At 52.7% G+C, this 23,335-nt stretch overlaps 1 protein-coding gene across 1 annotated transcript in view; it reads left to right on the forward strand.

Annotated features, from left to right (window-relative positions):
• Nucleotides 1–1,171: 1,171 nt before the first annotated feature.
• LOC115077112 (Golgi integral membrane protein 4-like) overlaps nucleotides 1,172–23,335 on the forward strand; it is a 42,936-nt gene continuing 20,772 nt past the window's right edge. Inside the window, exons 1-7 of the mRNA XM_029579314.1 lie at nucleotides 1,172–1,421; nucleotides 8,434–8,508; nucleotides 9,182–9,231; nucleotides 9,416–9,469; nucleotides 11,108–11,258; nucleotides 13,975–14,057; nucleotides 14,957–15,073. Coding sequence (XP_029435174.1) covers nucleotides 1,247–1,421; nucleotides 8,434–8,508; nucleotides 9,182–9,231; nucleotides 9,416–9,469; nucleotides 11,108–11,258; nucleotides 13,975–14,057; nucleotides 14,957–15,073 — 705 coding nt within the window. The 5' untranslated portion in view covers nucleotides 1,172–1,246. The remainder of the gene's footprint in view (nucleotides 1,422–8,433; nucleotides 8,509–9,181; nucleotides 9,232–9,415; nucleotides 9,470–11,107; nucleotides 11,259–13,974; nucleotides 14,058–14,956; nucleotides 15,074–23,335) is intronic.

Below are 23,335 nucleotides of genomic sequence, written 5' to 3' on the forward strand. Positions count from 1 at the left end.
GTTTTATTCTTTGTTTTGTGTGAATATATATATATATGTTTATGTATGGCATGTATGTAAACTGCTATGAGTTTTGGAGCAGTAGCATAAAAAACCCCACCTTTTTAAATAAATAAATAAATAAATAAATAATAGATCTTCCCAACATCCTCATTAGTAAACACTGAGGCAAAGAATTAATTTAGTCTTTCAGGAATGGCCTTATCTTCCCTAAGGGCCCCTTTAACCTCTCGATCATCTAATGTTCCAACTGGTTCCCTCACAGACTTCTTGCTTCAGATATATATTTTAAAGTTTTTATTATGAGTTTCCACCTCTACAGCCAGCTTTGTTACAAATTCTCAGCCTGTCTTATCATTACTTCTGCTTTTTCCTATTTTCTTCAAATGGATCCTTCTTCCAATTTTTGGTTAAAGTAGCTGCTTTCACCTTGCCTTCTAACCATGCCAGCAGTTGGTTGGTCTTCCTTCCACCTTTCTTAATGTGGGGAATACATCTGGACTGCGCTTCTTCAGAGAAACTGGAAAACTAGGTGCGGGTGCGGGAGGAAGAAGGTGCATGGCACGAGCAGGAAGAGAGTCCTTAATCGCTGCACCTCCTGGCACAGTCCTGGCATGTCCCCATGTTTTGGAATTGTCCTGAGAGGGGGTAGGGAGGGCACAAATGCAGACCACGTGGGCTCCTGGCCAGAAAAAGCAGGGTCCTGGTGAGTCCAGCCCCGTAACATCCTCTCACCGCCCTTAGCAAAATCACCCACTCCTGTTACCACCCTGGAATCCGCTAACACTGAAAAGCTTCCTAATATTCCCAACACACACACAAAGGCAAGCATTAGGATGAATGCTTAACCATCTCTACCACTCATCTCACAAGCGCTGCCTGGGTTACCTTTTGCTACCAAGGCTCCGGATTCCTTTCAGACCAGAAATAAAAGCCCATGTGCTTTGATGTGAGGCACTGTGCACACACACGCACACACACACAGACACACACACACACGTGTTTATTCTGAAATCCTCCATCTCTGCCACCCCAGAGCCTCGGGCACTGTGTGTGCAGTAAATACTGAGCTCAGCCCTTGCTCTTCCTTTGTTGATGGGAGAAGGGGCTCGTGCACAGAAGCGTGGGGGGCGGGGCGATGCTGTGCGTGCGCAGCAGGCGGGGCGGGGCGGGGCCCGCAGCGCCCCAGACGCCACATGGGAAGGGAAAAGTTGCTGGAGTGGAGCTGCCGGAGTCCGCCGCAGAGATGGGGGCGGCCGTCTGCCTCCGCAGGCAGAAGGGGCTCCTGCAGACGGCGCTCTGCCTGCTGGCCCTGCTCTGCCTGGGCTCGGCCGCCTTCCTCTACGCCCGCCTGCAGCGGTCCGAAGGGCTGGCCGCCAAGTTCAGGCAGCAGCAGGAAGCGCTGTCCGGCCAGCTGCAAGGTCAGTGCCCTCCGCTCCCCGGCCGGCAAAAGTTTGCCCGGGCCACCACCCAGCGCGCTGCGACTGCCTGCGGGGGGGAGGGGGGATCCTTGGGTCCGGAGGAGGAGTTTGGGGCAGATCACTCCTGCCAGGCCTGGGGCACCCTCAGTGCTGCCTGAATGTAGCTTAGCTTCCTGGGAAGGTGGTCAGGAATGTCAAATCCAGCCCTGAAGCACACTCGGGAGGTGCTGGCCTCGAGTGCCACCTTTCTCCACCCAGTGGAGACTTCCCCCTGGCACACTAAAGCAACTGATTAAATGCTCTTCCCTGTGTCATCAGGCTTCAGTATCCTGCCCTCCAGGGCGCTGGCAATGCCAGTAGCAGAAAGCATAGGAGTTCTGCAGCGCTGAAAGTAATAACGTGCTCCCAGCCTAGCCCACAGGTTAAGGAGCGGCTGGACACTCGTTTTGGACTCGCTAGATTAAACATCGCCACCCATGCAATAAGGGGATCAGCGCACGCCCAAAACGCACAGCCAAAGACAGAGCTAAAAGCGCTCATCACTTGAAATGGCATGTAGATGAGGCTATTAGCATATATGCAAAAATACCCCCGGGTGCCCAAGGCGCACTTTTTAACCCGTCAAATGTTCTGCCTGCCCGGAGCAGGCGTAAAGTCTTGTTACGTGTCAAAGAGCTAAAATACTATTGCTTTACTGTAGTTCCTCCCCCCTTCCTATCGTTGCGATACAAAACCCCCCCAAAATTTCGGGGTACACAATATACACGCTCCAGGCCGTGTATATTGTCCGTTATACTGCGTCAGTAAATTCGCTGCCGCCTGATAAAAAGGCCCCTTGTATTTTGAGCATCCGTTTTTGTAACCCGCACACAGCCACGTCTCTTGGGTGCCTGATGCCAAGGTAAGCTAGGGATGCAGTTCATCCCTAGTGCAGCAACTCACGACTACTGCATCAGGCGCCCAGGAGAGGTGGCTGTGTGTGCGTTGAAAAAACGAGTGCCCGGTTTGGACGCATGTTTTTATGCACGATTTATTGCATTGGCCTCTAGCAGCAGCCCCTGTGGTCTGACTGGCACTGCACTGTTCCCACAGCACAGAGTAGGCAGAAGAGGGATCCCTTGGCCACCTCAATGGCACCGTGCCATTTGAGAGATCTGGATTTGATTTCTGAGCCTGGCTTTTGCTTCTCGAGCTTGGAGGTGCTGAGGAGAGAGAGGATTTTAGCCAGTGTGTAATACCAACGCTTAGCAACCCCAACTTCTGAAGGCCTAGCGGGAAGGAGGACGTGAGGAAAACTGTGAATGATGCTTCATGGTGATGTAGCCCTAATACGAGGTCGGTTCTGCCTGAGCTGGAAGCCCAAAACAGCAGGCAGAAACTGTTGTTGCAAAAAACTAAGAGATCCCTTGTCAGAAATACACCACTAGGGCACTTACAGGAGCCCAAATGACTCTTGTTCAAGAAGGAGGCTACAGGTCAGTTCCTTCCCCAGTGCATTATGGTACATGTAGTGCTGATTCAAAAGGAAGAAACAGGGACTAGAAATCCCACAATGCACTGGGATATAAACTCCTAAAACAATAGGGGTCAAAAGTCTCCCTACGTGGACTGGATCATTGGGCAGCTCAATGAATTGTGTTTGTGCCATGATGTGATGGAACCCGGGTTCTGGAGGAGACTTTAGCTCACTCCTGGTTTTCAGACTTCCATCCCAGTGTACTGTGGTGCTTGTAGCTCCAGCTTCTTCTGCTTGAAATTAGCACTGCAGGTAGCAAACTGCATCAGGAGGGGGATTTCAGAAAGCCAGGCCTCAGACCATCCTGCTGCACTAGGGTTTGTTTGCCTGCCACAGAAAGAAGATGATAGATTCCAGTGACAGGAAACAGAATAATCAGCCCTTCCTCCCCGGTGCTGGCAGAGGCTGTGTGTGAGTCACCAGGCCGGGGGCCAGGCTGTGACGCCACCGATTACAGACTAGGACCAGGTTCCTTCTGCTCTGTGATCTCCAACCAGCGGCCAGCGGTGCACACCGCACTGGAGCTGGGAAGCAGTGTATGTAGTAAGCAGCAGAAACAAAAACTCGGATCACGTGGAAATCCATGCAGATCCTTGGATGTGAAGAAAAGAAGGTGCCCAAAACTTAGCCAAATGAAAGTCCACACACAAACTGAACTGTGAATCTTTTGCATCGTGTGCATGCTCTCTTCATAAATCGAGTTAACTGCTCTCGCTGTGACCCATGCTGGAGTTTTGCCTTGTTGTCCCGTGAATCGCTGCCTCGGGGAGGAAGTTTTTCTTATCTGTGTCTCAGATTAGTAGCATCCTCAGGTTGCACAGGAATGCCACCAGCAGCTCATTTTTGGAACTGTCACTTGTATTTGCCTTGCAGCTCCTGCAGGATTGAATTTCAGAATGGGTATGAAGCAGATGTGAGGCTGCTTCTGGTTTTCTGCTCATTAGCTGCCGAGTTGTCCTAGCCCCTTCCTAAACCAGATCATCTTGACCTTGCTGTTTATGTGGCACTCGTAGGTTTCATAACAGCTTAGACAGGCCCTGCTGCAGTGGCTGCTCCCTGAAGCTAATGCTGGTCTGCTGGAGGAGCTCATTGCTGCTGTCTGCCCAGTATCCTGATCCCTGGCACACACTGAATAGATATGCCCAGTCATTTTTCCAGGGACTCAGAGGCAGAGAATGCTGCAGATCCCATGGCCCACGTCTCAACTAACTTCAATGCACCAGGGAAGTATGGAGGCAGCTCCTGTGGCATTCTGGGATTTGTCATTGTAAGAGTCAGGACTACAAATCCCACAATTCTTGGCATTGAAACACCAGGAGTGCTGTGAATTGGTGGAGATGCAGGTTATTGAAGCTGTGGAGGAGTTGTGCTTGGGAGGCATCAGGGTTGCCACCTCACCCAGGTCAAGCTGAAGAGGCAGATCCAGTCCTTGGTTTGCCCCATTCCATGTATGGAGGAAGTAGTTCCTATATCCCTAAGAAAAGTAGGGCCTCTCTTTTCCTGCATGCCCGAGGGAAAAAAATCAGATCTGAATCGACCTCTGAGTGGATCATGGTGAGCTTGCAACCCTAGAAGGTAGTGAGGGCTGCCCTGGATGGCATGGGATAAACACTGTGGATCCCTAAAGATGGAGATCGGAAATAAAGAAAAGGTTGCATGGAGCGGCAGTTACTGCCCCTAACATGAGGCAAAGGGATTACTCCCCTTAACCAATTAGCTTAAGGGATTTTGATGCAACCGCAGCATTGCACTCCACTTCGAGGGGGGGAGGGATATGGTATTCTGATGACAGCAGTCACTGAGCCCTGACCTTTACGGTCCAGGGTTCTGATCTGCAGACGTTAGGGAAAAAGTGCAGGCCTGCTTCTACAGCCAAGGGCAAAAGCCATGCAGCAGCATTGAGTGAATTATCAGGAAGGCTGCTCATCCTGTAAAAATGTTGCTGTGGGTTTGAAAGTTCCTTGATTTTTATTGTTGTTATTACTACCCGTAACATAAGGCTTGGGGGTAACCACGCAGCAGCAATTACTACCAAAAGAAGCTTGCTGGGCAGACTGGATGGGCTTGTTGGTCTTTTTCTGCCGTCATTACTAGGTTATGACACTTGATATGGCTCCTCGCAGTCCTCGTGTTTCTCCCTTTGCATACTATTTTTGAAGAAAAGAAGCTTTTCTGTGGCCTGGACAGGAATTTACTGTGAGAGAACCTCCCCCGTACTGCCCGTCACAAACACAGAGCAGCCAAGCTTCCCCAGAATGAGATTCTTTGTTAAGCGGGCTGAGACAAATGTCCCTGAAAATCTCAGCCGACATTTCAGGCCTGCCTGGTGCTTTCTTTTGAGTTGGATTAAATGAGGCGTGCAGTGCTGAAGACCCAGCAAGAGGGCTGGGTCGCCCCTGTGTCTGAAAGGCACCAACTTTGAGGCGAGAAGCTTCTGCTTTTAAAGTCTCCCCCTATGCCTGCCAGAAAAGCCTCTTCCTCCAGCTCGGGACTCCAGTGCCAGCCCGGGCTTTCTCCGTGGCCTCTGAGGAATGAATTCTCTTTCCTGTGTAATAATTACAGGGCTGCTCCTGCAGCGGTGCCTGGCTTAGTGCATGCATGGATCTGCTGTGTTATGAATCGCAGGAGCCAGCCCCCATAAAAAGACAGCATGTGGGACAAGAAAGCCTCAGGTTGCACATCGCATCGCAGACATCCAGCACTCTCGCTTTTTTTTTTTTTAAAGAAGATACAGGTGGCTCTCGTCTGAGCAAAGATTGATGCAGGCTGAAGCTCTTTTTCTGATCTGGCGGTTTCTAACTGCTCCTTTGGGTTTCCAGCTCAGTCGGAGCTAGGGCCAGGGTCCGGTGCACCAACATATAAGGACCATTACCCACTCCTCCTTCTGCAAACTGCGTTTACTCCGACATCTTAATACCCCGTCTTGAACCTGACGACTTTAGGACTGCCCTCCAATCCGTTGTATTCTCTGGCATGGACTGCAGCGCCTCTATAGGCGACCCGTCCGCCGCAGATCATTCAAAATTCGGCCGCAAGGCTCCTTACGAACTCCCCAATGCGCAATTGCATCTCTCCAGTTCTCAGATCCTTACATTGGCTCCCTATCTCGCCATGATTACACCCCCCCCCCCCCGGAGTTCCTCTATAATAAAACGCCACCCCCCCCCCCTCCCGGCAGCTCAGATGGCCTAATCTCATGCTTTTAGATGTCCCATCCCCGAGGCTCACACAGCAAGCAGAGAACACGTCTTCTTCTCAGCAGGACCTCTCCTTTGGAACTCCCTACCCAAAGAACTAAGATGCCTCCACATCAGAAGCTTCTTTAAAAAAACCCTCAAAACCTTCCTTTTCACAAAAGCCTTCTCAAGCTTAAATGATGATAAACTATTCCCCTCAGGAGAGGCCCTCTAGGGTCAGAATTTCAGCCTTCTCGAGTGTATGATCTCCCCTCCCCCTTATGATATTGGGATATTTTACTGACCTGGATGATATATGTAGGACTATTTAGTCAGGAACAATTGATACTTTATAGCCCTGAATATAGGATATTATTTACATATTCGATAATATTCAGTCCTGAGTACTAGTGATTATTATAGCCCTAAGTATATGTCTAGATATTATTTATTTCTGAGACTAGATATTATTTATTTCTATGTTAGCCATGACTCTGGCTTTTCCTCCTCCCAGTTCGAGTGCCCCTGTTTTATTGTAACTTTTATTCACTTTTCACTCTTCGCCTATTGTTCACGTTGTTGTTAATGTTATTGCACCGCTGTTTATAGTAAACCGATACGATATGATTGGTATCATGAGTGTCGGTATAAAAAAGCCCTAAATAAATAATAATAAATAAATGTGCTGATGTGCTACCCTCTTGTGTCTAGCCTTGCTTGACCTTACTGTTCCCCGTTCTGAGTGTAGGAAGAGTGGGTAATAAATATCTATAAAAACACAAATAACCTCCATTCACAAGCACTCGGGCTTTTTATTTTCCTCCCATTTTGTATCCTCTCCCAGCTCACTTTAGTCCAGTGGTGGCAGCGACGGTCCTCAGCCAGGGAACCACGCACAGGGCACAGGCCCTACCCCCGGCCATCGCACAATGACTGGGGATCCCCCTGCCAAGGCTGCTCTGAGTGCTAAACCCACAGCCCTGGAGGACCTAGGAAGCAGAAGACCCGAGACAGAAACTGAATCTAGGTCTCTCCACCTGGGCCGTACTGTGCACTGGTTTTGTTTTCTTTTGACTGGGAGGCTCGTTGGCTTGGTATTTCACAGGTCAGGCGCTCACCCTTAGGGCCACAACGCAGAAGGCTGCCTTTCAGCCTGGGTCCTTCTACCAAACGAGCAAGAAAGGCAGCGAGGCAAGCAGAGCAGAGGGTCGGGCTCCCCCGTCTCTTCCACCTCAAGGGCGATGCCCCTCCCTCGTCAGTCGGGGGGCTCGTGGGGGCTGGCAGGAGTCGGCTCAGGAAGAGTCAGTCCCTCTGAGGTGAACGTTTGTACAGAGATGTCGCAGGACTGCCTCTGTCAGCCTCTAAAAGATACATGAATTGTATTACTTCAAACATCTAATGAGCGTCTTCTTAGCCTTGCATCCTTTTTTTTTTATCCTCATTTTCTTCCTGCTTTGTAATTCCTGCCCCCCCCCCCTTTGTGGCGTCTCCAGGTGATACCGGGGGGGGGGGGGACACGACTGGAGGGAAGTCTCCTCTGAATCGGCTTGGGCTCTGCCGGTCCTGTCAGACTGGACATTGTGCCCTACGACCTGGCAGAGTGAGTCAGAGCGCTGCAAGGACAAGTGGGGGATAGAAAGGGCATTGTGGGGAGAGGGGGCGGGGAAGATGGGAAATTGAGGGGCATTTGAGGTAGTAATACCCGGGGTTGCGTAACCTTTGCCTCCCCCACTGCAGCAGCCAGAAATCTACCAGTTTAATCAGCATTTAAAACGGAATTAAACAGCGAATAATCAATAGCTGCTGTGCCCACCGTCAGCTTGTAAAACGGCTTTAAAACGAGCGGGTAACAGCTTTTTTTCTGCTTGTTGCTAGAACTTTCAATAATTTTTCGGCTTTCTTGAGACAATTTTAGTGGTCAACCATTACCAAATTCCATAAAACGCTCGTCTGCAGTCTTGCCCCATGACCTCTGAACCCAGTTTTCCCGTCGATCTGATTTTTCGGCAGTCCACCTTTTTGTAATAAAGATGGTTCCAGCATCACGCGCCTCACAAAATGCAATACACTTAATACGGCCATTGCTATTGTACAATCCGGCCGTAAATAATACATTTAAAATGTGTTTAAGCTACTGCTAAATTGCAAACTGAATGGCCTACAAAATGATGTTAGTGGGGTGCTGGGGGGGCAGGCAAAGGTTATGCCGCACCCTATAGAAGCGAGGGCCAGCAAACTTGGATCCTGTTTCACCAGATGATCTCCCAGCTGGGTGTCAGTGCCTTCCTTTCATCCCTCGGTCTTTCTTTTGTGTTCCCAGTTGTGTACGAGCACCGATCCAGGCTGGAGCACTCCCTCCAGAAAGAGAGAGGCGAACATAAAAAGACAAAAGAAGGTGAGCCCGCCCTGCCCCAGGAGAACCTGAGGGGAACTGGCAGACTGGCTGAGTAAGATGTGGGTCGCTGGGTCTGTCCCGGGCTTTGCAGATTGTGATGCCTCTCTTATTCTTCTAGCCCTCTCTAGCTCGCCTCTTGTCCTGATTAAAAGGGACACTGTGCAGAGCGCTGTTACTGTGCTGCCACAGATCCTGCACCCCATCAGGACCCATCGATGGGAGGTGACTGAGCGCTGCACAGGGTGGCATGCACAGTGCCTTCCAGACACACACAAAAGGACTGTTTGGTCCATCTCGGCTGCCTATTTGCACCTGTCTACTGTGCCTTCACGGGTCATATTTGATTTGTGGTCTTTCTCCCTTTGGGTCTGTGCCACGCAGGCTTGAATTCTGTGGGTTTTTTTGTCTCATGAAGCCTCTGCTGGAAGTCTGATCCGGTGTCCTCTGAACTCTCAGTGAACCAGTATTTTGTCAATTTCCATTTGAGCTTCATGTGATGAACCTCCTGTCCTTCAGCTGCATATTCTATGGAAAACGCTTATTAGAGTCTGCTAGATATTCAAATGTTCGTATCCTGCCTCTCCCTCAGTCAGACAGTGCTGAAATGTCTCTTTGTAAACCTGAAACTTCCTGTGCTCAGAAAGACGTCTCTCTTACTGTTTTGCTCTTCTAGATTTCTTGGTGTACAAACTGGAAGCTCAAGAAGCTCTCAACAAAGAGAAGGTAAGACTCATTGCACAGGTTACACTGCATCCACCGGGTCCCTCTGATCAGAGTAAATCCCAAAACTTAATCAGGCCGTGGAATGCAAGGCAAATTCTAAAAAACAAATCTCCCAATAACAACTGGGAAAACTGGGAGGCCTCTGCCTGTCCCTTGCACTCATTCTTGTGCTGTTTTCTTCCAGCAAGACTCCATGAACAGATACGGAGCCCTGAGCTCGCAGCACAAAATCCTCAAAGTAAGTGAACGCTGCATTATCCGCATCGCATGCTCACGGAGCGCCTTCAGCCCAGAGGAATTAGAAGGCTAACTCCCATGTTTGCTGCTGCTTTTAACATCATTTATTCATTCCGAGCTTTTCCATCACAAGAGCTGGACGTGTGTTTCAGAGGTCAGTAAACCCGGCGACCGTAGGAAGAGGAGGGGGGTTAAGCCTGGCTCTGGGTGACTCTGGATAATTGGTTTGGCCCTTTTCTTTACGTCTGCGGGATGTGGTAGGGATTGCGGCCCACGTTTCCTGCAGAAGGACTGAGTGCACTCACCTGCCACGACTCTCTCTGACTCCTCGGGTTGCTTCCTCTTGAGAGGGAGAACTAACGAGGAGGGGACTGAAAGTAAACTCTGTGTGCTGGCGGTTTCTTTTTTTACAAATCAGAATGGTAATGCTAACCCTGAAGAATTATTAGGCTGGGGTCGATCAGGCCATGCATAATTTCTGTTCACAGTCCAAGTACAGAGGCTTCCTGGGGGAACTGAAAGGGGCAGCACTAGGTCCATTTGCTCCCACAGTGTTTCTGCTGGGGTTAGAGGGGGAAGGGGAATGGACCCCTCTACGGGATGCATTCATCCTGATTTTCTTCTTTGCTAATAAAGAATCAGTACGGTTCTGGTTTTGGAGACGATTCCTCGAGGGCCCAGCTAGGATTCTAGTGACCTCTTCAGGAGGGCGGGTGACACCTCCGCTTGCATTGTGCTGAATAAGCTTTCCGATGGCTTCTTTCCTGTAAAATTTCATTTCCCGTCATCTTGAACATGATTTCTCTCTCAGAGGAACTCAGTTCATAGCAAAAATGACACGAGGCGGATGCATGATGAGGCGGACTCTGTCATGGAAAGCTCCTGCCTCAATAAACCGGGGAGTCTCTAAGGTGCCACCCGCCCCTGTCATCTTTCCACACCAGACCCACAGTTCACAGCAGAGAAGTCAAGTTGGGTTTAATTAGAGCTGAGGCCATGATAGGAAATCAATTTCCAATTTTGATTTTGTGTGTCCCGCTCATTAGTGAACAAGCATGTTAGATGACACTTTCTTTCTACGCTTCTAGCTTGACTCCAGGGCTCAAAAGCCGGACGCCTCTCGGCTGTCTGGGATTCTTTGAGAGGGGGGTGTGACAAGCAAAGCCGAGTGTGTACGGAGCGAGGCTGCTGTGAATGTCCCACTTCCCTTCCTCCCCACCACACTCTGTGCTTTGTAAGTCAGCACACACTGAATACAGTAAGCAACCCAGAAAAGCTTATTTCTTAAGATTAGGGGTTTTTTTTCACTTTCAATACAGCATGCAGAATTACCTCCGGACTTTAATTTTTTTAACAGAACAGATCGCTCCTGTTCTGGTTTTACTCTACTGCATGCTGGGACTTGTTGCTCTGATTGCCCCAAGAAAAGCAGGAACTACAAGTCCCAGCATGCATTAGATGAGCCTGATTGGGAAACATGGAGCCAGTTGGGTTTGATAGCTTCCTAGAATCAGTCAGTACTTTTTTAATCCAGTTTTTCTTAGTCGGTCGCAAAGCCTCAACGACTGACTCTCTTGATCCCCCTAAGACTATGTGGGGAAATGAAGCCCTGACTTGTGGCATCTTGTGTCCTGTTCAGAACCAGCACGAGGACATGAAAAAGCAGCTGCTGGACATGCAGGTGCAGCACAACAGCCTGAAGCTGGAAAACCGCAAGGCACTGGAGGGCCACAGCCAGAAGTACTCGGTGCTGCAGAGGGAGAAAGAGAGTGACGTCGCCAACTTACAGGGTGGGTCTGCGCTGCTCCTTCTGGGCTTGGCTCGCTGCTATGCCTGACATTCTTATTTAAAATCCCACTTGTTGGGAGTAAATCTGATTCAGAAACGTCTGCCTGATACGAGCTTTTCTTTTGCCTTCTGCCCTCTCCTGGGAGCTGTGAGAGGGGATCGCAGGAGATCTGTGCACTGTATGGAGGGGGTGACTAGGGGAGATGATCCCGGGGCTCTCTGAACTCTCGGTGTGGCCTGGCCTGCCTTGGGGTCAGCACAGCTCCAGGACTGGATCGTCTGAGCTGGCCAGCTCCTTTTCATTGGTGCAGATGACAGTTTCCTCAGTCTGCAAAGGATGAAGTAGCATGGTTGATCCAGTTGAATGAACGGAAATAAAGGTGAACAACAAAAATAATAAGCTGATCCCTTTGACTGGACTAACTTAATATACTGCTCGGCTGAGATGCAAACAGAATGAGCAGGGCAGAGCAAGAGATGAGACTGCCAGAAAATGTATTGGTTTGTTTTTTATAACCTGCCTCAGCCTTCCATTTCTGGAAAGGTAGACTAAAAGCCACATAAGTAAAATACAAGTGAATTCCCCTTCCATCAGCCATTGTAATGTATCCATGAATCATCACCTCCGGCTCTGGCCTGTTTGGAAGGGAGCTTCAGCTCCCCTACGCTAAGCAAGAAATGTATTGTTAGGCCAACGAGAAGACTTCCTCTTATATTTTTTTGTTAGTCTTTGCTTCCGTTCATTCTACCAAGTAACCCTTTCTTTGGTTGAGGGGTTAAACTGGACCTCAGACCTGAGGAATTTACTCCCTGCCTTACCACCTAATGCACAGGGACGGCCGTTTCGTCTGCTCCTCCATGGCCAGTGAGAGGGGCCAACGGGAGAAGCCACAAATGCAGGGAGCAGCCTTCCCGCTGCTCGCTGTGTAAGTCAGACTTTGGCTGATTTCTGTGGGGGGGTTTTAATGAGCTGTTCTGATGGCAGATAATCCTTGATGAAGTCCCAGGATAAAATAGATAGATGTCGTCTGGCTAGTAAGACAAACAAACCAAAAAGCCCTTTGCAACTGAACTCGTGAATTAAAAGGCCTCTGGGAAGATATGTGGGCTCTGGGCAGGATGACGGGGGTGGGGGAGGGTTGGCTCTGGGCAGGATGACGGGGGTGGGGGAGGGTTGGCTCTGGGCAGGGTGACGGCGGGGGAGGGGGAGAATCTGGGCAGGGTGACGGCGGTGGGGGAGGGGGAGAATCTGGGCAGGGTGACGGCGGTGGGGGCGGGGGAGAATCTGGGCAGGGTGATGGCGGTGGGGGCGGGGGAGGATCTGGGCAGGGTGACGGCGGGGGAGGGGGAGGATCTGGGCAGGGTGACGGCGGGGGCGGGGGAGGATCTGGGCAGGGTGACGGCGGGGGCGGGGAGGGAAGGCTCTGGGCAGGAGGACAGTGGGGGAGGGGAGAGTTGGCTCCGGCGTGCGATTGTTTATGAGGGTCAATCAGAGGACCTGCGGTAGGGTCACTGCTCACTGACCTGTTGGCCAGAGGCTCCTGAATAACACAATAATTCTTAAGTCCCTCCTCACATACATTCAAAATTCATTTCCAGTTGAGTTTTAGGGGCATTTTAATGATGCGTCCGAGAACGTGGACCCCCGTCCCCGAGAGCTTATGCCTCAGTACAACTGTTCGTCCACAGCCTCTGGGCTCCTTTTTCCTTCTGCCGCCCCTCTGGAGGCCTTTAAGATGAGGCAGAAAAGTGTGCATGCCTCTCCGTGCAGCTCCTGAGGGCTGACACTGGAAAGCAAAGGGGTGATTTGTGGGAGGTGACTGGGAACCTGGACCTGAAAGCAGGCTTAGACGCTGCCGGCCTGATTTATTCTGAGGTCCAGGGCTGTAATTCCACATGAATTACAGCCCTGGACCTCGGTAACTGCAGCTTCTGAATTATGGTCAGAAGGCTCTAACTGGTTAACTGAGGCCAGCTCCACCGGAGGTGGCTTTATTTACCTGCTGAGACCAAGGCTGCTCGTGTATTTGATTTTCCAGGGTGCATCCGACCTGCAGGAATGGGAAGGGCAAGGTCCATGTACATACTTAGCTTTTTGTAGTTCATTTTCATAAAGAAGCTACTTGCATAGCTACAGCAGTGCCCAGGCCAGTGCAGTCTGTCTCCTATGTGATTCTTCTGAAACATATGAGAAGGGGGTAGACGCCTTTCTTACAACTCGTGCAACAAGACGTGCAACATAAAATACAATCAGAGAACCAAACCGAATACACAAATCCTAGTACAGTCCTTCTGTACAATAAGAGGAACAGTAAGGCCAAACCCCGACACGTGGGCCCCTACAGAACGGCAACGAGTGCCAGGCACCGGGGCCTGCGTTACTGAGGGAGCCTCCTGTGAGGAGCGAAGGGGATGCCCAGGGTCAGAGAGGATCAGACACTCTGCTCCAGCAGGCTCCTCCTTTGCGCTCCTGCCGAGGTGGTGGGGGAGGAGAGGAGGGAGGCGAGAATTTGGGTGCACTCCCTACCTAGGGCTTGGCAGAATGGTAGAGCACAGAAACCGCCATTTCCTAACCTCTGCTACTGAATCTGAGGCCATCAGCTCCCTGGTGAGTTTTTGTTCTGTGGACACTGATTCCGCACTAGGAGGTGCTTTGAAAACCCTTTCACAGGGAGGTGGGTGGAGGAAATGTAGTGAACTCTCTGTCCCTCCTTGTAGGAGCCGTATCCAGACTGAGGGAGGAGAACAAGCTTCTAAGGAAGGCGCATCAGGATGTTCATTTACAGCTCCGCACAGCCCAGGTACGACTCACAGCGGAGGCTCAAGCTTGCATGCTCTGACCACCAAGCCTTCTCTTCTCCTGCTGGGTCTGGCAGAGGTCGTCTCCTTTCTCTGCCTGGGATGCGCAGGTTGTTTGTACTTTCTTTTTAAAAAGGCAGCCACTCTTTCCTATCCCTAATTAGACTTGGCCCAGGATTAATACCAGCCAAAGCAGCAATTTAACTTACATCTCACACCTTTGAATGGTGAAACCTTCCCTTACTGCTTCGTAAGGAACTGGGCGCAGTCCAGGAGGAGCATCTTGCCTGGCTCACGCAGACCAAGACCGCTGACCGCTGCTTTAATAAGAATCCCAGCTTCCGATCAGGGATGGGGGAAGGGAAGCCAGGAAAGGCGTCCTGCAGTAACTTTCTGCTTCAGTGGAAAGACCTGCTTGAGATGTCCAGAAATGTCTCATGAAATGCCGGTACGATTATATTATTCGCAGCTAAAGGAGCGATTTCATTACCCTGACTGAAATCAAGATGAGGCTGAATGCTACTTAATATTAAGGTCTCACTGCTGCATCTATAAAGTACAGAGTGCACCTCCTGTCTGTCTCTGACTATATTTCACATTCCTGGACCATTCTCACTCTCCCGTCTTAGAATCATTAGGATCCTCTCAGTATTTCCCTTTCTGGTGCTGGCGGTTACACACACGTGCGCTGATGCGTGTGCTCCCTCCCTTTCGTGGACACATACAGACATGGATATACACGGACATCACGATTGTAACGGGCACTCGCACGCTCTCTTTCACACACACACACACTCACGCTGCCATGGAATGGAGAAGGCATCACTTTGCAGAGGAGCGTGCAAGAATGCTGATCTGGTCTGCACTGTCACATCCTCACAGGCTTCTCTCCTCTCAACAGGTTCAGATGGAAGAGTTCAGACAGCTGAAGGCGGCCCTTCAGAAGATGCCAAGCTTCAAAGACTCCGGAGCAGCCAAAGGACTCCCGCAGCTGCAGCTTAGGGCAGCTGAGAAGAAGGTAAGATTGCGCTGCAGCTGCAGGAGTGCTATACAAGTGATAAGGAGTAGTAGCGATGCCTGTGCTGAGGGGACTTGGTGGAAACTGCAAAACAGATCTCTGGGGCCACAAAGCAAAAACTGCTAGAAAAAGGCAGAGGTCCTATAACTCCATCTCTGTACAGACAGACTGAGCCAATTTTTTGGTTTTTCCACCAATGCTTAAGGGGCAGGAATTTCAAGTAAAATCCAGAATGACTGTTTACGGAGCTACATAGTAACCATAATAGTGATGGAGGGGAAGTATATTCTGCAGCGAGGAGCCAATCGGAAGGCAGGGAACTGCATACCGCACACAGTGAAGAGCCAATCGGAAGGCAGGGAATTACATATTGCACACAGAAAAGAGCCAATCGGAAGGCAGGGAACCGCATACCGCACACTGTGAAGAACCAATCGGAAGGCAGGGAATTGCATACCGCACACTGTGAAGAGCCAATCGGAAGGCAGGGAACCGCATATTGCACACAGTGAAGAGCCAATCGGAAGGCAGGGAATCGCATACCGCACACTGTGAAGAGCTGTAGAGAACAAGGATTGTGAGTGCAACTTTCAAAACTTTAGGAGCAAGTGAAACGTCCACAGGAACAAGTTTTCAAAGAGAAAGTACAAGCAAACTTTTCTTTTCAGAACTGTGCAAGGAAAAACATACCCGCAGAGCTCTGCACCTTCATTTTTTTAAGGCCCAAACTCTGCACGTTGACTCTCCCAACCTAACCCCTCCCCAGGAAAGCCCCCATGGAAACGCAGGTACAGGGACCCTTATACACGGTGGGCCGTATCCCCGGGGAAGTGGCTTTTGAACATTGCCCTTCATATGCTGGACAGCATGGTGGGCAGGCATGTAAATTCTCTACAATGAGTAGATAATCAGTGGGCAGATACTTCCATACCGTACAGTGGGTAGTTAGGCCGGCCTTATTTGCCTCCTATAACCCTCAAAACAGAGACCTCCATGGCTAACACTGGTGCCTGGGGACACAGAGGCCCAACTGAAAAAAGACCAGCATGCACGATGGCAGAAAAAGACCATTACAACCCCTCTAGTCTGCTTATTACACCAACTAGTCAGCTTTACAATCCCTAACGCTCCCTCAGAGATCCTGCGCCTGTAGTCAGCTTTACAATCTCTAACACTCCCTCAGAGATCCTGCGCCTGTAGTCAGCTTTACAATCCCTAACGCTCCCTCAGAGATCCTGCGCCTGTAGTCAGCTTTACAATCCCTAACGCTCCCTCAGAGATCCTGTGCCTGTAGTCAGCTTTACAATCCCTAACGCTCCCTCAGAGATCCTGCGCCTGTAGTCAGCTTTACAATCCCTAACATCCCTCAGAGATCCTGCGCCTGTCCCAGTTTTCTTGAATTTAGATACTGTCCTTATCTCTGCCACATCCACAGAGAGGTTGTTCATGTATCCACCATCCTCTCTGTAAAGCAATATTTCCTGAGTCTATTCCCTTCACCCTCATCCCATCACCCCTCGTTCTAGAGCCTCCTGTGCATGGAAACCTCTGAGATATCTGAATGTCTCTCTCATATCTCCCCTATCTCACCTTTCCTCCAGGATGTACAAGTTTAGATCTTTAAGTCTCTCCCCATATGCTTTAGACTGAAGACCACTGCCCAGTTTAGCAGCCTCCCCCTCTGGACCAGCTCCATCCTGTTTATGTCCTTTTGAAGGTGCAGGCTCCAGAATTGTACTCAGTAATCCCAGTGAGGTCTCACCAGGGACCTGTACAGGGGCAGCATCTCCTCCCTTTCTCTGCTGACCAGTCCTCTCCCTATGCAGCCAAGCAGCTTTCTGGCTTTTACCACCTTAAGATCATCCAATATGATCACTCTCAGATGCAACTCTTCTTTCCTGCTTAGAAGAATTTCACCCCCTTTACTGTACCTCTCACTTGGGTTTTTGCAGTCTAAATTCCTGTCGGCATTATTTAGCAGTAAATCTTAGCTGCTAAGACCCTAGATCATTTCTCAAGCTTCACCAGGTCCCTCCTCATGTTTTCCACACCTTCCTGGCTGCCTGCACTGCTGCAGAGTTTGGTATCATCGGCAAGAAGCCAAACCTTTCCCAATAATTCTTCTGCTATGTCGTTCATGAACCAGCCCCTGCAGCACACCCCCTATCCTTGGAATGAACCTGCCCCTGCAGCACACCCCCTCTCCTTGGAATGAACCTGCCCCTGCAGCACACCCCCTATCCTTGGAATGAACCTGCCCCTGCAGCACACCCCCTATCCTTGGGATGAACCTGCCCCTGCAGCACACCCCCTATCCTTGGAATGAACCTGCCCCTGCAGCACACCCCCTATCCTTGGAATGAACCTGCCCCTGCAGCACACCCCCTATCCTTGGGATGAACCTGCCCCTGCAGGTCACCCCCTCTCCTTGGAATGAACCTGCCCCTGCAGCACACCCCCTATCCTTGGGATGAACCAGCCCCTGCAGCACACCCCTCTCCTTGGAATGAACCTGCCCCTGCAGCACACCCCCTCTCCTTGGAATGAACCTGCCCCTGCAGCTCACCCCCTATCCTTGGAATGAACCTGCCCCTGCAGCACACCCCCTCTCCTTGGAATGAACCTGCCCCTGCAGCACACCCCCTATCCTTGGAATGAACCTGCCCCTGCAGCTCACCCCCTATCCTTGGAATGAACCTGCCCCTGCAGCACACCCCCTCTCCTTGGAATGAACCTGCCCCTGCAGCACACCCCCTATCCTTGGAATGAACCAGCCCCTGCAGCACACCCCCTCTCCTTGGAATGAACCAGCCCCTGCAGCACACCCCCTCTCCTTGGAATGAACCTGCCCCTGCAGCTCACCCCCTATCCTTGGAATGAACCTGCCCCTGCAGCACACCCCCTCTCCTTGGAATGAACCAGCCCCTGCAGCACACCCCTCTCCTTGGAATGAACCTGCCCCTGCAGCTCACCCCCTATCCTTGGAATGAACCTGCCCCTGCAGCACACCCCCTATCCTTGGGATGAACCTGCCCCTGCAGCACACCCCCTATCCTTGGGATGAACCTGCCCCTGCAGCACACCCCTCTCCTTGGATGAACCTGCCCCTGCAGCTCACCCCCTCTCCTTGGAATGAACCTGCCCCTGCAGCACACCCCCTCTCCTTGGAATGAACCAGCCCCTGCAGCACACCCCCTATCCTTGGGATGAACCTGCCCCTGCAGCACACCCCTCTCCTTGGGATGAACCTGCCCCTGCAGCTCACCCCCTCTCCTTGGAATGAACCAGCCCCTGCAGCACACCCCCTCTCCTTGGAATGAACCAGCCCCTGCAGCACACCCCCTATCCTTGGAATGAACCAGCCCCTGCAGCACACCCCCTCTCCTTGGAATGAACCTGCCCCTGCAGCACACCCCCTCTCCTTGGAATGAACCAGCCCCTGCAGCACACCCCTCTCCTTGGAATGAACCAGCCCCTGCAGCACACCCCCCTCTCCTTGGAATGAACCAGCCCCTGCAGCACACCCCTCTCCTTGGAATGAACCAGCCCCTGCAGCACACCCCCTCTCCTTGGAATGAACCAGCCCCTGCAGCACACCCCCTCTCCTTGGAATGAACCAGCCCCTGCAGCACACCCCTCTCCTTGGAATGAACCAGCCCCTGCAGCACACCCCCTCTCCTTGGAATGAACCAGCCCCTGCAGCACACCCCCTCTCCTTGGAATGAACCTGCCCCTGCAGGTCACCCCCCTCTCCTTGGAATGAACCAGCCCCTGCAGCACACCCCCTCTCCTTGGAATGAACCAGCCCCTGCAGCACACCCCCTATCCTTGGGATGAACCTGCCCCTGCAGCACACCCCCTATCCTTGGAATGAACCAGCCCCTGCAGCACACCCCCTATCCTTGGGATGAACCAGCCCCTGCAGCACACCCCCTCTCCTTGGGAATGAACCTGCCCCTGCAGCACACCCCCTCTCCTTGGAATGAACCTGCCCCTGCAGCACACCCCCTATCCTTGGAATGAACCAGCCCCTGCAGCACACACCCCTCTCCTTGGGATGAACCAGCCCCTGAAGCACACCCCTCTCCTTGGAATGAACCAGCCCCTGCAGCACACACCCCTCTCCTTGGAATGAACCAGCCCCTGCAGCACACCCCCTCTCCTTGGAATGAACCAGCCCCTGCAGCACACCCCCTCTCCTTGGGATGAACCTGCCCCTGCAGCACACCCCCTATCCTTGGAATGAACCAGCCCCTGCAGCACACACCCCTCTCCTTGGGATGAACCAGCCCCTGCAGCACACACCCCTCTCCTTGGGATGAACCTGCCCCTGCAGCACACCCCCTATCCTTGGGATGAACCTGCCCCTGCAGCACACCCCCTATCCTTGGGATGAACCTGCCCCTGCAGCACACCCCCTATCCTTGGAATGAACCAGCCCCTGCAGCACACACCCCTCTCCTTGGGATGAACCAGCCCCTGCAGCACACCCATCTCCTTGGAATGAACCAGCCCCTGCAGCACACCCCCTCTCCTTGGAATGAACCAGCCCCTGCAGCACACCCCTCTCCTTGGGATGAACCTGCCCCTGCAGCACACCCCCTCTCCTTGGAATGAACCAGCCCCTGCAGCACACCCCCCTATCCTTGGAATGAACCAGCCCCTGCAGCACACCCCCTATCCTTGGGATGAACCATCCCCTGCAGCACACCCCCTCTCCTTGGAATGAACCAGCCCCTGCAGCACACCCCCTATCCTTGGGATGAACCTGCCCCTGCAGCACACCCCTCTCCTTGGGATGAACCTGCCCCTGCAGCACACCCCCTCTCCTTGGAATGAACCAGCCCCTGCAGCACACCCCCTATCCTTGGAATGAACCAGCCCCTGCAGCACACCCCCTCTCCTTGGAATGAACCAGCCCCTGCAGCTCACCCCCTATCCTTGGAATGAACCAGCCCCTGCAGCACACCCCCTCTCCTTGGAATGAACCAGCCCCTGCAGCACACCCCCTCTCCTTGGGATGAACCTGCCCCTGCAGCACACCCCCTCTCCTTGGAATGAACCAGCCCCTGCAGCTCACCCCCTATCCTTGGAATGAACCAGCCCCTGCAGCTCACCCCCTATCCTTGGAATGAACCTGCCCCTGCAGCACACCCCCTCTCCTTGGAATGAACCAGCCCCTGCAGCACATCCCCCTCTCCTTGGGATGAACCAGCCCCTGCAGCTCACCCCCTATCCTTGGGATGAACCAGCCCCTGCAGCACACCCCCTCTCCTTGGAATGAACCAGCCCCTGCAGCACACCCCCTCTCCTTGGGATGAACCAGCCCCTGCAGCACACCCCCTCTCCTTGGTATGAACCAGCCCCTGCAGCACACCCCCTCTCCTTGGGATGAACCTGCCCCTGCAGCACACCCCCTATCCTTGGGATGAACCAGCCCCTGCAGCTCACCCCCTATCCTTGGGATGAACCTGCCCCTGCAGCACACCCCCCTCTCCTTGGGATGAACCAGCCCCTGCAGCTCACCCCCTCTCCTTGGAATGAACCAGCCCCTGCAGCACACCCCCTCTCCTTGGAATGAACCTGCCCCTGCAGCACACCCCCTCTCCTTGGGATGAACCAGCCCCTGCAGCACACCCCCTCTCCTTGGAATGAACCCGCCCCTGCAGCACACCCCCCTCTCCTTGGAATGAACCTGCCCCTGCAGCTCACCCCCTATCCTTGGGATGAACCAGCCCCTGCAGCACACCCCCTCTCCTTGGATGAACCAGCCCCTGCAGCACACCCCCTCTCCTTGGATGAACCAGCCCCTGCAGCATCACCCCCTCTCCTTGGAATGAACCTGCCCCTGCAGCACACCCCCTCTCCTTGGAATGAACCTGCCCCTGCAGCACACCCCCTATCCTTGGGATGAACCAGCCCCTGCAGCACACCCCCCTCTCCTTGGGAATGAACCATGCCCCTGCAGCATCACCCCCTATCCTTGGAATGAACCTGCCCCTGCAGCACACCCCCTCTCCTTGGAATGAACCAGCCCCTGCAGCTCACCCCCTATCCTTGGAATGAACCAGCCCCTGCAGCTCACCCCCTATCCTTGGGATGAACCAGCCCCTGCAGCACACCCCCTATCCTTGGGATGAACCTGCCCCTGCAGCACACCCCCTATCCTTGGGATGAACCTGCCCCTGCAGCTCACCCCCTATCCTTGGGATGAACCAGCCCCTGCAGCTCACCCCCTATCCTTGGAATGAACCAGCCCCTGCAGCACACCCCCTCTCCTTGGAATGAACCTGCCCCTGCAGCTCACCCCCTATCCTTGGATGAACCTGCCCCTGCAGCACACCCCCTCTCCTTGGGATGAACCATGCCCCTGCAGCACACCCCCTATCCTTGGGATGAACCTGCCCCTGCAGCTCACCCCCTCTCCTTGGATGAACCATGCCCCTGCAGCTCACCCCCTCTCCTTGGATGAACCAGCCCCTGCAGCACACCCCCTCTCCTTGGAATGAACCTGCCCCTGCAGCTCACCCCCTATCCTTGGGATGAACCAGCCCCTGCAGCTCACCCCCTATCCTTGGAATGAACCTGCCCCTGCAGCACACCCCCTCTCCTTGGATGAACCAGCCCCTGCAGCACACCCCCTATCCTTGGGATGAACCAGCCCCTGCAGCACACCCCCTCTCCTTGGAATGAACCAGCCCCTGCAGCACACCCCCTATCCTTGGAATGAACCAGCCCCTGCAGCACACCCCCTCTCCTTGGAATGAACCAGCCCCTGCAGCACACCCCCTCTCCTTGGAATGAACCAGCCCCTGCAGCTCACCCCCTCTCCTTGGGATGAACCTGCCCCTGCAGCTCACCCCCTATCCTTGGGATGAACCAGCCCCTGCAGCACACCCCCTCTCCTTGGGATGAACCTGCCCCTGCAGCTCACCCCCTATCCTTGGGATGAACCTGCCCCTGCAGCTCACCCCCTATCCTTGGGATGAACCAGCCCCTGCAGCTCACACCCCTATCCTTGGAATGAACCTGCCCCTGCAGCACACCCCCTATCCTTGGAATGAACCTGCCCCTGCAGCTCACCCCCTATCCTTGGAATGAACCTGCCCCTGCAGCACACCCCCTCTCCTTGGAATGAACCAGCCCCTGCAGCACACCCCTCTCCTTGGATGAACCAGCCCCTGCAGCTCACCCCCCTATCCTTGGAATGAACCAGCCCCTGCAGCACACCCCCCTCTCCTTGGGAATGAACCAGCCCCTGCAGCTACACCCCCTCTCCTTGGAATGAACCAGCCCCTGCAGCACACCCCCTCTCCTTGGAATGAAACCTAGCCCCTGCAGCACACCCCTATCCTTGGAAATGAACCAGCCCCTGCAGCACACCCCCTCTCCTTGGAATGACCAGCCCCTGCAGCACCACCCCTTCTCCTTGGAATGAACCAGCCCCTGCAGCTCACCCCCCTCTCCTTGGGATGAACATGCCCCTGCAGCTACACCCCTCTCCTTGGAATGAACCAGCCCCTGCAGCACACCCCCTCTCCTTGGAATGAACCAGCCCCTGCAGCACACCCCCTCTCCTTGGAATGAACCTGCCCCTGCAGCTCACCCCCTCTCCTTTGTCGCCTCCCACTCAGCCAGATTGTAACGCAGGCAGTCACTCTGGGATCCAGACCAAGGGCGCTCAATTCATTTAGAAGTCGCCTGTGCAGAACCGTTTTAAAGGCCGTGTTGTAATCCAAGTAAACTACTTCTAGCCCTCTCCCCCTCTCTGCTCACCCAATCAGATTTGTCAGACAAAGTCTACTTTTGCCTCAGATCCTGCACAATTCCTTTTTTTATAGCAATCACTTGTACCCTCCTTTTAGGACTTGCTTCCAGCTGAGTGAGACCTGCTGTTCCACTTTCATGGAATAGTTGGAGATCTGCTCGAGTGTTTTAGCTTTTCTTTCTTTGGTTTCCTCTTGGTTGATCTTAACCTGAGCAGAAAGCAGCCATCTCCATCCCACGGGAAACCAAATCCCAACCTCCTCACCTAAATAATAATCATAATAAAGCTTGGATAATGATCCTCTGATATAATGTTATACACTTTATAAACCGCCCAGGATTGTACGTAGGCAGTTAAGAATTGATTTCACATCTTTTCATCTGGCAGAAAAAAACAGAAATAAGATGATCCCATGGGTTCTTTTTCCACCTTATTGTCTGGGCTTATCTTTGCCTACCCTCAGGAGGATGATTTCCTTCTGCAACGGGCACCCC

The sequence above is a fragment of the Rhinatrema bivittatum genome, chromosome 15 (genome assembly GCF_901001135.1).
Source record: "Rhinatrema bivittatum chromosome 15, aRhiBiv1.1, whole genome shotgun sequence".
In the NCBI taxonomy this organism is placed as follows: domain Eukaryota; kingdom Metazoa; phylum Chordata; class Amphibia; order Gymnophiona; family Rhinatrematidae; genus Rhinatrema; species Rhinatrema bivittatum.